This window comes from Vombatus ursinus, unplaced genomic scaffold (assembly GCF_900497805.2).
Source record: "Vombatus ursinus unplaced genomic scaffold, bare-nosed wombat genome assembly UNPS02014822.1, whole genome shotgun sequence".
In the NCBI taxonomy this organism is placed as follows: Eukaryota; Metazoa; Chordata; class Mammalia; order Diprotodontia; family Vombatidae; genus Vombatus; species Vombatus ursinus.
The window spans coordinates 525,493-538,336 of record NW_020954600.1 but is presented as its reverse complement, the minus strand read 5'-3'; the positions used below and the strand labels follow the sequence as shown (position 1 = coordinate 538,336).

Here is a 12,844-nt window from a genome sequence, read left to right as displayed (position 1 = left end):
ATCCAGCGCCCGCCGCGTCCTTCCGCTTCCGGTCCGTGCCCTTGGCGCTCCGTGTCCTGTCTCGTCCCCTCTGCTGGTTCTGGGGCTCGGCGTCCTGGCGACATGATGGCGGCGACGGCGGCCCGGAGCCTGCTGCGGGGGCTCGTGGGGGCGGCCGGAGCGCGGGCGCGGGGTGAGCGGGGGGCGGCCGGGGCGCGGGCCGGGGGCGGGGGACGCCCGGGGTCGCCTGAGGCCGCCTGGGGCCTCGCTGAGGCCGCGTCTGTGCTTGCAGGGGCGGCGCGCGCCGGGGCCCTGGTGCCCGTGCGGAGGGAGAGCGGCCCGGGGGCCCGCGACCAGGCGGCGGCGGCGGCCGGAAGCCAGCAGCGTGAGTAGCGCCCCTGCCCTGGAGAGGGAAACTGAGGCGCGGGGGGGGAGGGGGGGGGGGAGGGGGAAGGAGCCGGGCCCCGCCCCGCGGGGGTCCCCCCCCTGCTGTGCGGTGGCGGTGTCGGGGCGGCTGGGGCTCGGAGGGGCCGGAAGCCGGCTGCCCCCCAGGGTCGCCTCGGTGCCCTCGTCTGTAAAATGGGGGGCGATAACGGCATTTTCCTCGAGAGAACCGAGTGAGATAATATCTGTAAGGGTCCGAGTAGATGCTAATTGTCATTACTACGGGTACTCCCGCAGTGGAAGGAGTGTTGAATTTGCAGTCGTAGGACTTGAGTTCAAATCCTTTTTCCACCACTGACCATCTGTGTGACCTGTGGGAGAGTCAATTAACCTCTCCAGGCCTCAGTTTCCGTAAATTTTAAAAAAACGAGTGGTTTGAACTGTTGTTGAGTTATGTCTGACAAAGTTCGTGGGGTTTTCTTGCCAGAGTTACTGGAGTGATTTGCCATTTTCTTCTCCAGTGTGTCCCCATTTTACCATGGGGAATTGAGGCATTTGCCTCCATTAGCTTAAAGATTAACCTCAAAATAAGGGTTAAGCGACTGTCCCATAGTCCCACAGTCATTAAGGGTCTGAGGCAGGAATTGAACTCAGATCACCCACTGCTCCATCTACCGCTCCACCCCACTGCTGTGTTTTGAACTGGTGACTTCTCAAGAACCTTTACTTCTCTAAATCAGTGACTCTATCCTTATCCCTTAGCACAGTGCCTGCCACATCTTAAGCATTAAGTTAATGCTTGTTGATTGACCTAAAAGAAGCCTTTGGAGGACATACAGTCCTAGACCTTTCCCTTTGACAATGAATAGCTGACGCCCAATGATGAAGTTTCCCAAGACCCCACAACTGAGCAGAGCGTTGGGACTTGAACCCAAGTCTCGAAGTTTACAAGTTGATTGTTCTTTATGATGCCTTATCACTGGGCCTTGGGAAGGTTAGCTCTTGATTCATTCACCAGAGCTGTGGGATTTATGAACAGAAGACATTCTTCTGTGTTAATCAAGAAAGGTTTCTTGAAAGAGAAGGCTTTTAACAAGACTTTGTTAGGGGCAGCTAGGTGGCACAGTGGATAGAGCACGGGTCCTGAAGTCAGGAGGACCTGAGTTCAAATGTGGCCTCAGACCAAACACGTGATACTTACTGGCTGTGTGACCATAGGCAAGTGACTTAATCCCAATTGACAAAACAAAACGAGACTTTGTTGTGGAAAGATCACTAGATTTTAAATCAGAGGACCAACAGGGGATTTAACTATCTGGGTGACCTTGGACAAGTCATTTAATTTCCTTGGTCTCAATCTCATGTCCCAGACTAAATCCTATGAATCTTTTCATTAAATTGCTTTCCAGCCTAAGCATTCCCACTGTGTTCATTTCATGGTAACACCTTCTGGGATGCAGGATGATTTTCCTGACTCCCAAGGGCCAAGTCTTGAAACTTTCAGGGATTCTTCTGAATTACTGCTAAGAAGGCTCCAAGTAAGGCCTTAAAATGCCATAGCCAGCCAGTGTTCTTTTCTCTGCATGCATTCCCTTTCCGTTTGCCCTCTGTAAAATGGGATTTCTTTTTCTTTTTGCTTTTTAGCCACGGTTAAACAGTGGGATGAAGTGACCCATAAGCAACTCTCTGCTTTTGGAGAATATGTGGCTGAGATCTTACCCAAATACGTCCAGCAAGTTCAGGTATGGTTACTAGGCATAGATGATTTTCGTGGCCAGTGGAGTTATTGGGCTGTGGGTCAGTACTTCCTCAGGGTCAGTGGCTGAGGGCTGAGCTAGGAAAGCATTGCGTGTTTATCACCCCCACTTTAGCAAGGGACTTAGCAAATAGTAAGCACTTGAGCAGTGATTTTTCCTTGACTCAGTGGATCGCAACATGCTCATTCCAAACCTCTACCTGCCCTGCCCCAGATGAAATGCGTTAAACCCCATTGCAGCCTCCTTTCAGCAGCTCTGGATTCCCTTTCCTTGCTTCCTAGGTATCGTGCTTCAATGAACTAGAGATCTGTATCCATCCCGAAGGAGTCATCCCTGTGCTGACGTTCCTCAGAGATCACACCAATGCCCAATTCAAGTCCTTGGTTGACTTGGGAGCAGTTGATGTGCCAACCCGGCAGAACCGTTTTGAGGTAGGTGGGGAGAATCAAGAAGTTTGGGGAGTTAAAAGAAGAGATGGATTGTCTCCTTGTGTTGGTGAAAGCTTTTTGAAAACTGTGAGCATTATCCCTGTCACTGTGGCATTATTATGTATTCCTTTACTCAGGGACTTGTTATTGTTTCTGGGTGTGCATTTCCTCCGTCAGCACAGACCACAACCCCTCCCTGCCTTAGGAAACAGTGCTGCGAGTGGTGGTGGTAGCCACCACAAGGCAGTGTCCTGGAGATGAGTCTCCTCGGATTTAGCCCAGTCAGTCTTTGGATGACCTTGTGCCAAACGGACCTGGGCTTTGACAAAGCAAGGTTACTTCCTTGCCGCAAAGAGGCGTCAGAATAGGACTTGAATTAGGCGAGTGTTGGACAACGTGGGAGGCAAAATATGCCCACTTTAGTGCACGTGCTAGAAAATGCCACCAACCTTGTTCCTTCTGTTCCTGAAATGTTGGCAAACTAGGCCTCTATTACGTTATTGTGGTTTTACTCATCCTAAAATTAGGAGCTTTTTGAAACCACAGAACCCGTCCCTGTAGACTTAGAACTGCCATGGAGTTCACCGAAGTCATTCTATATAGTATGCATCTCTGAGGGTACTAGGGTCACATCCTGAAATCAGACTTGTCTCATGGAACAGTTACTTCTGGATGCCGGCCTGGATAGATATGGGTGCCTCGTAGTAACCATGAGCAAGGTTGGGAGTAGCACCACCTATTGTAGGGTGGGACTCAAGAATTGCTAAGAGCTCTCAAGAGCTTGGTCTCCTACAGTTGTCCTTGTCTGGGCTCAGGGACACTACAGCCCCTCTAAGTACAGGCAGCTACGGTACAGCGGGCCACACTTGCGCTTGGGAATTCAGATGCAGCCGGATGCCTAGAGGTTTGGGGCTTGAAGAGGGAAGGAGGGCACGGTAGCTCTTGAAAATGAGAATATTATGACCCCGTCACTCCACATGTTTGTCCAGTTTCAACCTCGTCGCTCTTGCCGGAGCCCCCGGTGGAGCCCAGTTCGCTTTTTCCTTTCTGTTCCGGTGTTAGATTGTGTATAACCTGCTTTCTCTGCGCTTCAACACTCGGATCCGAGTGAAGACGTATGCGGATGAGCTGACTCCCATTGATTCAGTGCTGTCGGTGCACAGAGCTGCAAATTGGTATGAAAGGGAGGTGAGTTGTGAAAACGGTGAAGCGGTGAGAGGGCCCGGAAACAACCCTACGCAAAGGCATTGCAGGCAGTGTGAACCTGGCGTCTGGATTTCATGTCTTCTAGATCTGGGATATGTTTGGAGTCTACTTTGCCAATCACCCGGATCTCAGGAGGATCCTGACAGACTACGGGTTTGAGGGACATCCTTTCCGGAAGGACTTCCCCCTCTCTGGATATGTAGAGGTACAGGGAATCTGGGTTTAGTCATTTGTGATTCCATGATCTGTCAAGCCTAGAAGACATTCACCATGAGACAGAGCCTCCAAGATCGTTCCAAAAGAAGGTCATGGAGATCTTCCTTTTTTTTTTTTTTTTTTCTTCTTTTTTGGGTAGGCAATGGGGTCAAGTGACTTGCCCAGCGTCACACAGCTAGTAAGTGTCAAGTGTCTGAGGCCGGATTTGAACTCAGGGTTCTCCTGACTCCAGGGCCAGTGCTGTATCCGGTGCGCCACCTAGCTGCCCCTGGTCTTCCATTTTCTACTCACCAATCATTCCCTGCTTCTCTCTCACCCCCACCCTGCATTGAACCCTCCCAAGCAAAGGTCGTTTCCAGCCTGGCCTCAGGAGACACCTCACAGACCATCTGGTTGAATCCCCTCATTTTACAGGAGAGGAAACTGAGGCCCAGAGAAGTCATTTGACTTAGCCTTAGTCCCCCAGGCAGAGCTGCTGGGTTTTGAACTCAGGCCCTCTGGCTCCAAAGCTGCTGGTCTTCTCTACCCTGAATTTCTCTGTTGAGGCTACTGAGGGCAGAAGGAGTAGTCAGACTCTAGCATTAGTCATCTGCCCTGGTGGAGACTCCATACACTTGAACCCACACCTGTTGTTTTGCCACCTAATGGGTTATGTGGATGTAGGCTAGCAACGCAAATCAACTTCTCCCGGCTCTGTTATATCAACCATGGTACAACAGATATTTATTAAGCACCTGTTGTGGGCAGGGCACTGTGGTAGGCACAGGAATGCCAAGACAAAAAGATGAAATAGTCCCTCAAGGAGCTTACATTCTACTGGAGGGACAAAACTTAGACACAGTCCGTGAATCAACAGGTATTTGTTAATTGCCTACGATGTGCTGAACACTATGCTAGGATGCCCATACAAAGAATGAAACAATCTCTTCTCAAGGAGTTTAGCTTCAAATGGAGAGACAACATGACACATATAAGTATAAACTGAATAAGTAGAAAGAGAATGAATACAAAGTATTTAACTTCATTAGAGTTTGACAGTAAAGAGCCAAGAGATGGGGAGGTCAGGAAAGGCTTTCATGTAGAAAGTGGTGCGTGAACCATGTGTCTTTAAGGAAGAGAAGCATTCTAAGCATCAAGGATAAGGAGGTAGTGTTGTCCTGGGCTGGGGCATGGCCAGTGCAGGAGACAGGAGAGGGAGTAGGGAATGGGAAGGAGGCTGTTTGGCTGGATTTTGGAGTACGATGTCGGAGTCTTATACAGAGAAGCCAGAAAGGAAGATTGGGTTTGGTTACAAAAGGGCCTCGACAACAGAGTGTAGATGGATTAACCCAATTCCTCCAGTACAGCAAGAGAAATCAGAGCATCTCCCCTGTGGAGGTGGCCACTAGTCTCATCTGCCTATTGGGCTAAAGAAGACCTTTATTCTTTGACATTACCTAGCTCTGGGACCCCGAGCAACTGCATCAACCCCTCTGTTACCTCCTCTGTAAGATGGAGATAACGATTCGAATCCTTCCCACACTCAGTTGTAGTGAGGGCCAAAGGAGATCATCCGTGTCAAATGTACTTGACCATGTCAAGCACTGTGTCCATCATGTGAAGGATGGTGCGTCATCAGCCCTGGGATCTTCAGCTTGGTTGCCTAGTTTTCAGTCCCACATCAGCTGAAGCATAAAGACCAGTGGTGTCATTGATCTTGAGACAGAGTGGTATTGGGGATGCCAGGCAGGCAATAGTCTTAGCACAAGTTGGTACCTTGTTGGTCATTGACATGAACAGAGGATGAAAGGAGAGGGTAGTGATCAGAGAAGAATTGGCTTCTGGATCTTAGAGGCTGAAGTTGGGCCACCCCTGTGGCTAGGTGGAGGGTATGACCCTCCTGCCCCTGGGCAAGGTGGCCACACCCCAAGCCTGCCCCTGGCCTTTTGCTCTCTGCAGGTCCGATACGATGATGAGGTGAAGCGAGTTGTGGCAGAGCCGGTGGAGCTGGCCCAGGAGTTCCGGAAGTTTGATCTGAACAGCCCCTGGGAGGCTTTCCCTGCCTTTCGCCAGCCTCCCGAGAGCCCTAAACTCGAGGCTGGAGATAAGAAACCCGAAGCAAAATAGCTTCTGGCAAGAGCTGAGCCTGCCTTGTAACTGACTATTTATGTAAATAAAGTCTTGTACCTGGACTTGAAGCTTCCTCTTCATTGGTATATATGAAAGCCCAGGGGAACCTTCTAGTGTCCTTTGTTTAGAGAATGATGTTGATGCACATGAAGAAGTGACAAAGCTGGGGGTCCGTCTCAGCAGGTTGAAATGAGCCAGCCGTGCACCAAGGGTCCAACAGGATCCAGTCCTGGTTCAGTCGGCCATGGTCCAGGCAAGATTCGGTTGTATTCTGGAGAGGAGCCAAAGAGTGGACTAGCATTGACCAAGGACGCTGCCTGGACTGTGACTGGTCTGGTTAGACCCCAGAACTGGCCCTGGCTGCAGTGATTTGTCTCTAAAGACCGAGCAGTTCTGAGTTATGGGTTTTGGCTGGGAAACTACCTTGTTTAGGTCCAACGAGAAACATCTTGCCCCACCCACCCTTTCTTTCATGCTGCAAACGTGATGATAGACGGGAGCGCCTGCTCCTTTTAGGGAATTGAACACACATTCCTGTTCCATGGGGCTATCCTGACAGCTAAATGGGTCTTGGGGCTTGCCAGACCTTCAGAACTGCACTGAGAAAGATTTTGAGGGGCCAAAGAAGAGTCCCAGGGTATGGGGTGAGGAATCGGGTGTTTGGGGAGCCTGCAGCTAGGGGTCAGCCTTCCCCAGAGAGAATCCTAGGGAGTTTGAGACTGGTGTCTAAACTTACTTATTAACACAAAGCCCACCCTCTGAGTAACTAACTGTTAGTCTTGGCTGCTGAAAAAGTCCCAGAGGCGTTGGCTGTGTTTGGTGGACAGTGATGACCAGTTGTAGGATGTTTTCAGAATGAGCACAAGAAGTATTGTGGGGTCACAGGACCCAGGCACTGACACACCCCTAGGGGAGTGTTGTGCAGTAACTATTTGCTACCAAACACCTTGTTCCTATTAACCAGACATCCCAGCCAACTGGGCATAAGCAGAGGGAAAAGGCCCCAGACGTCAGGGAAATGGGGCTCTGACTGCCAGAAAAAGCAAATTCCCTAAATTCAGGGGTTGAGAAGTCCCCCTGGGAAGCAATGGAGACTCCAGCCAGCCCCACCCTGCTCTACATTGGAGACAGATGGAAAGTGAGGAAGAACCGGTTCCAGTGGAAAGTTGGAGCTGTGGTGGAGACGGGAAAACTAGGAAGCTGGGGAAGTCAGGCAGCATTGTACGTGGCATGGCCCTGGATCTGCAGCTCCGAAGCTGGCTTTGGGCAATCCTGTGCCTCTCCCTTCCTGTGGGGGCTGCATCTCGATGGCACACAGGTAAGACCAATGAAAGAGGAGCAAAAGAAAGGCGGGGCTCCCCTAAATTCAAGGGGGCAGCCTCGGGGTTGTGGCGCTGGACCCAGGCGCCCTGCTTTTGGACAGTGGAAGGGCATAGGAGGCTGTCAGGGTACTGGTAGATGCGATGATGCTTGCTTATTCTTCCCTCCCCACCTGCCCCCCCCCCCGCCCCTGACCCGTGCCCAAGCCCTAGACAATCCTGGACTTAACAGAGGTAGAGCCCAGAAAGTCCCTCTGACTCCAGGTCATGGACAGGCCTCCTTCAGCCTCCCAGATTGGAAGGGCTCAGCCGGAGCTGAAAGAGGCCTGGATTAAACATGCCACGACGGCTTTCCCTTATTTTGGTCACGGGAGCAGTGAGGGCCTGACCTGGGTGGTGAGGACCCAGAGGACTGTCCGTTGCCTTCCTCTCCTGGAGCCATCGTGCCAGTCAGGCACCAAGCGAGTTCGGAGCAATGCTCTATCCTGTCAGTGGCGTGAGGTGGCTATGTCTTCCCTGTCCCAGGAGTTGTCCTGGGACACCCCACTCCGGCCATGTCCTCCCTACCCAAAAGGGACCCTCTGTCCCAGACAAAGCCCAGAAAACTTTCTTCTGTGGAAAAAAGCCCCACCGGTCCCAGACAAGCTCCTGGCCTGGGCGGGTGGGGGGTCATGTGCTAGGGTCAGCTACTGGACAGTCCCTCCCCGAATGCATGGCTGGGGTGGAGGAGCCCAGAGAGCTTGACTGGGCGTGTTATAGGAAGAGGACTAGGGTAGGACCAAGCGCGGCCCCCAGAAGTGGGAGCTTGGGGGGGGGGGCGGGGCGCGGGGGGGCTGTGGCAGATGGGACAGAGTCTATCCTCGCATTAGGCTCCTTGCCTTGAGCGAAGGTTAGGGAAAAGCAGTGGATCTATTTGGAGGCCGAAGGCCTGAGTTCAGAATTCCAGTTCTGCCACTTACTATCTGAGTGACCCAGGGCAAGTTGCTTCAAACCTGTTCCTCAGTTTCCTTACCTGTGAAGTGAGGGGATTTAACTCAGTGGTCTTTAAGACCCCTTCCTGGTCCAGATCCATGAGCCCATGATCTTTTCATGTGCCCTCGAGCAGAGCAGCTAAAGGGCCAGGGTGTCTGGGATGTCTCCGCCTTGTCAGTGGCTTCCTGTACCACAGATAGGTGCTTGTAGCGAGGGGCATGGCTACAGAAGAAGGGGGAGGAGGCCCTGAAACCTGTCTCTGGTTCTCCAGGACAGCCTATGGACAGTGCTGGTGTGGGCGGTGTTCCCCTGGAGCCAGAGCACCTGGACATGATGTTTGAGGTCACTGACCAGGGCCAGGACTTGCTGGGTGGTGGTGGGATGGATTGAAGAAGGAACTTAAGGCCAGACTCTGGGGTGGGGAGAATAACAGGGGTCCCTAAGCCCTGGGAGAGCCATGTTCTGCTGAGGGTGTCCACTGCAATTCAACCTTCTGCCTTGAGGTCCCCTCCCAACTGACCTGTAACACCTTGCCAAAGCCCTACCCGTCCTGTTTCCCAAGACCCACACGTCCCCTGTCCCAGTCCTGATACTAGGGCCATGTTTACCCCCTGGCTAGTCTGGGTCCTTGATCGTTATTTCTCCCCCTGGCTCTCCTCCCCTCAAGTCCCTCTTTCTCTTTAGTTCCTGTGGACAGGGCTGAAGCTGGACACCATGGGACAGTTCCACCTCCGGGATGAGGAGCTGGCGTCGACGCGCCCTGGCCGACGCCTCACCCTCTTCCTCCGGCACTGGGTCCCCAGTACCTTGGCTGGGACTGAGCGGCAGCTGCGGCAGTGGCACCAGGCAGCTCCCCTGAGCCCCGCCAGCTTCCAGCAGCTGCTGCTCACCGGTGTGGCCTGTGTCTATCGCCTCCACGCAGCTCTCGAGGGAGAGGAGAGGGCTCGCTGGGCTGAGCTCTTCTCCCTTTTGGGACAGGAAATACTCCAGGACCTGTGCAAGGACCACTGTCCCCAGGGTCAGACCCCCTTGCTGAGTCCTTGGGCCTTCCCCAGTGAGCTATCTCAACAGCACTCCAGCCCCTAGGCCCTGCCCTGGGCGGTGGGCATCTCCTGCTTCTTTCCAGCTCCCTCCCCTCCACCTGGGGGAGCCCCCCTGCCATTGGGGGCGTGGCTTTTCTCTCTCCTGCTCTTGCCCCTTTCTGAGACCCATGGTCCCCAGGAAGCACAGGGGAAGTCACTTAGGTGCTCTGGTCCTGTTTCCTCACCTGTAAAAGGAGAGTTGACCTGGATGATATCTAATGTCCCTTTCACCTCTAAGTCCTTTGGCACAGGGTCACAACATGGGCAATATATATGTATGTATACATACACACATATGTATTTATAGAGGGGATATAAATGAGAGTAGCAGCCCTAAGAACAATTGCAGAGATGGGACTAGGGGACATGGCGATCGGACCTGGGGACACAGAGGGACCATCTGTCTTCCCTGGGCAGCACTGCACAGTGCATGGCACATAGTAGGCACTTTAAAAATGTTTATTGACTGACTGACAGAGAGTTGTGGAGTCATCAAGAATCCTCCAAGGGCCTCCTGACTGACCGGCAAGGCTGGGGATAGAAAAAGAACTTTTCCCAACCCTAGACTTGACCGTGACTTTGAAATCACAATTTTCACCATAATCCCAACTCCCAATCCCATAGCTTCCTGAAAAATCTTTCAACAATAGGATTAAGTAGAGGAGGTTTGGAGGAAGGAGCCAGGAAGCTCGCTGAATGTCAGTGAGATCTGATGTGGGTATGATGAGGGGTACGGGGCCCTGTGCCACAGGAAGGGAAGCCTCAGCAGGGCATGCTGCTCCCGCCGTCCTAATGAGACCATCCCACCTTCGTGGGAGAACTGAGGCAGGGACTAAGATGCAAAGACAAGTTCTTCTTGTGAGTCATTTGGTTATTACAAAGTCCTGGGTCAATTGCCAGAGGTCAGAATGGGGCTCTCCTTTTTCCCCATCCTTTGCTCAGGAAGTAGTAGGAACCAAGGTGTAGTGGTGGTAGGGAAGGAGGTATCTAGACCAATCCTCCTTTTGGGAAATTTCAAGTTGGACATAAGTGTTGTGAGGAGCAGAATCTGGACTGCTGAGCCATCCCAGCCTCCCACCCCCTTTCTGTCGTCCCAGGGTCCTGGTCTAAAGAGCAACCATAACCTCTGCCAACCTTCCCCTAACATACTCTGCAGATCTGTTCCGTAATAACGTTTTGCTGTGGGCATGGGTGACGTCCCCTTTCCTCCTCTATTCCTTGCACCAGTTTGTCCATGTCAGAGCAAGTGGCTGTTCTCAGCATCACCCTATGTTGAAGCTCACATTCTCCCACCTCCTATAAACCATCCTCTTCAATGCCATGAAAAGGAATCAGAGATTCGAAGGAGGGTTGGATGGTGGGTATTTTAGAAGAAAGTCTGACATAGACATTGGGTCAGTTAAAGGGATCTAACAAAATGGGCACGTGGAAGGAGGGTTGGGCCAAAGGCAGGATGAGGTTAGCTAAGGAGGTTCACCAAGGAGTGTGTCTGGCTGAACACTGAGGAGTTGGGATGAAGAGGGTCAGGTAGGGAACCCAGTTAGAGGGGAATCAGGGGTGACAGGAGCATCAGACTGGGAAGAGGTCAGACCCCAAGAATCATGGGGAAGTCAGACTATCAGGCTTAGATGACAAGGTCAGATGCCTAAATAGGACCTTAAAACAGAAGTCAAGGTGGATGGGAAGTGAAGTTAGGGCACAGGGGCTGAGTCCCAACTAGCATCTCTATGCACTACCTTTTTTTTTTTTCTTTCTTCAGTTAGGGGTTAAGTGACTTGCCCAGGGTCACACAACTAGTAAGTGTCTGAGGCCGGATTTGAACTTGGGTCCTCCTGATTCCAGGGCTTGTGCTGTATTCACTGTGCCACCAACTGCCCCCAGAGTACCTCTTTTCCACTTAAAGGATTTGGCCTATAGCATGAGCAGAGTTTCTATTCCCTTTTCTTTCTGTCTTTCTATTGCCAGCATCTAGCACCATTCCGGGCACTTAATAAATGCTTGTGAATTAAGTGATTCTTCCTGGAGCGTGGCTGACCCCCGCCCAGACACAGACAATAGTTGTTATCTTCCCTACCCCTGCCCCACCTCACCTTGGGGCAGAACCCAATCAGTCCATGCCAAGACAGAGTTCCAGCTCAGATCCCGGCAGCCAGAGTTGTTTGGAGCCCTGCTTTATTGGCCCAAGTGCAGACCCCATCCCCACTGACTGGCTCCTGCAGCGTTTCCAGCTTTCATGCTCACACAGTGACACCGACATGTCAGTTGAGCCCACCTGGGCACTAAAGACAGACACATGTATCCACAGCATGCATCCCTCCCCCTCCCATACCCAGCTGTGTCTTCTGTCTCCACAGGGCCCCCCTTTGGAGAATGGATCAGGGGTCCTGGGGGCTGAATTGGCCTGGAGGGATGTCTGGGTAGACCAGGAAGCCAGTGAAGGTGATGTACTTGCCATGATTACTATAGGCCCCATAGCCTTCGTGCTGGTGACTGTGGAGCCAGACTGTGTCTCCAGGTTTCAGGGCCAGCATCACACTCTGGCTCTGCATCTCCCGCCGCCTTGAAGGGCTATCGTCATAGATCATGGCTTGCACCTCGTCCCGATTCTTCATCAGCTTCACTGACAACATCTTGTGAGGCATCTTGCCGATGGTGAAGGAAAAGTAGTAGGCGCCAGGCAGGCGGCAGTGAAAGATCCCTGAAGCGGCATCAAAGTCTCCTCCGATGTTGACGAATTCCGTGTCAAAGGTCAGTGGCCTGTGTCTGACAGAAGGTGCTTCATCAATCCCTACCAGGCTCTCAGAGCGGGCCACGGAGAAGGCAGAGCGGGGATCGGGTTCGGGCTCTGCTGCCAGGGCTCCAGGCAGCTGAGCAGGGAGGCTGTGGTGGCTATGGAAGTAGGAGGAGGTGTCTGGATAGATGAGGTAGCCACTGAAGGTGGTGCAGGGCCCCCCTGCTGAACCATAGAGTGCGTACTGGGGGTCCCCATGGAGGCGCAGCCAGACTGTGTCCCCGTAGTCCAGCTGCAGCATGGCGCTCTGGCTGGCTGCCTTGCGCTCAGGCCGCTGCTGTTCATCAAAAGCCAGAGCCTGCACCTCATTCCTGTTCCTCACCAGCATCACTGACAGACTCTTCTGAGGGTATTTACCCACAGTGAAGGAGAAGTAGTAGGCCCCTGGAACTCGGCAGCGAAACAGGCCTGTCCCGGGGTCAAAGTCACCTCCGATGTTGACGTAGACCTTGTCGAAGGTCACTGCCATCTCTGTTGTACCCTCCAGGCTGCTGGTCCGGGCCACGGAGAAGGCTGAGCGTAGCTCAGAACCTGAACCCAGTGCCCAGCAGGCCACAGGGCCAAGCAGGCTCAGCAGAAGCCCAGTGGTAAGCAGTGACAT

At 52.7% G+C, this 12,844-nt stretch overlaps 3 protein-coding genes across 3 annotated transcripts; 2 read left to right on the top strand and 1 right to left on the bottom strand.

Moving 5' to 3' along the window:
- Positions 1 to 105: 105 nt before the first annotated feature.
- On the top strand, positions 106 to 6,147 carry NDUFS3 (NADH:ubiquinone oxidoreductase core subunit S3). The gene is made up of 6 exons (XM_027837744.1): positions 106 to 364; positions 2,008 to 2,105; positions 2,402 to 2,551; positions 3,611 to 3,736; positions 3,840 to 3,959; positions 5,909 to 6,147. The coding sequence occupies exons 1-6, from the start codon at positions 106 to 108 to the stop codon at positions 6,074 to 6,076; spliced, it is 921 nt and encodes a 306-aa protein (XP_027693545.1). The 3' UTR covers positions 6,077 to 6,147.
- Positions 6,148 to 7,113: 966 nt separating this feature from the next.
- Positions 7,114 to 11,187, top strand: FAM180B (family with sequence similarity 180 member B). The gene is made up of 3 exons (XM_027837880.1): positions 7,114 to 7,397; positions 8,642 to 8,712; positions 9,055 to 11,187. Exons 1-3 carry the CDS (start codon positions 7,211 to 7,213, stop codon positions 9,454 to 9,456), a joined length of 660 nt encoding a protein of 219 aa, XP_027693681.1. The 5' UTR covers positions 7,114 to 7,210; the 3' UTR covers positions 9,457 to 11,187.
- Positions 11,188 to 11,635: 448 nt separating this feature from the next.
- Positions 11,636 to 12,844, bottom strand: C1QTNF4 (C1q and TNF related 4). Its single transcript, XM_027837665.1, has one exon. The coding sequence runs from the start codon at positions 12,842 to 12,844 to the stop codon at positions 11,828 to 11,830; it is 1,017 nt and encodes a 338-aa protein (XP_027693466.1). The 3' UTR covers positions 11,636 to 11,827.

Bases quoted from the DNA above. Each gene is read 5' to 3' on its own strand.
- C1QTNF4 (XM_027837665.1), bottom strand. From the start codon at position 12,844: ATGTCACTGCTTACCACTGGGCTTCTGCTGAGCCTGCTTGGCCCTGTG.
- NDUFS3 (XM_027837744.1), top strand. From the start codon at position 106: ATGGCGGCGACGGCGGCCCGGAGCCTGCTGCGGGGGCTCGTGGGGGCG. The intron at 365-2,007 runs GTGAGTAGCGCC...TTTGCTTTTTAG, and splicing joins GGCGGCCGGAAGCCAGCAGC to CCACGGTTAAACAGTGGGAT. The intron at 3,960-5,908 runs GTACAGGGAATC...TGCTCTCTGCAG, and splicing joins CCCTCTCTGGATATGTAGAG to GTCCGATACGATGATGAGGT.
- FAM180B (XM_027837880.1), top strand. From the start codon at position 7,211: ATGGAAAGTGAGGAAGAACCGGTTCCAGTGGAAAGTTGGAGCTGTGGT. The intron at 7,398-8,641 runs GTAAGACCAATG...CTGGTTCTCCAG, and splicing joins TGCATCTCGATGGCACACAG to GACAGCCTATGGACAGTGCT. The intron at 8,713-9,054 runs GTCACTGACCAG...CTTTCTCTTTAG, and splicing joins ACCTGGACATGATGTTTGAG to TTCCTGTGGACAGGGCTGAA.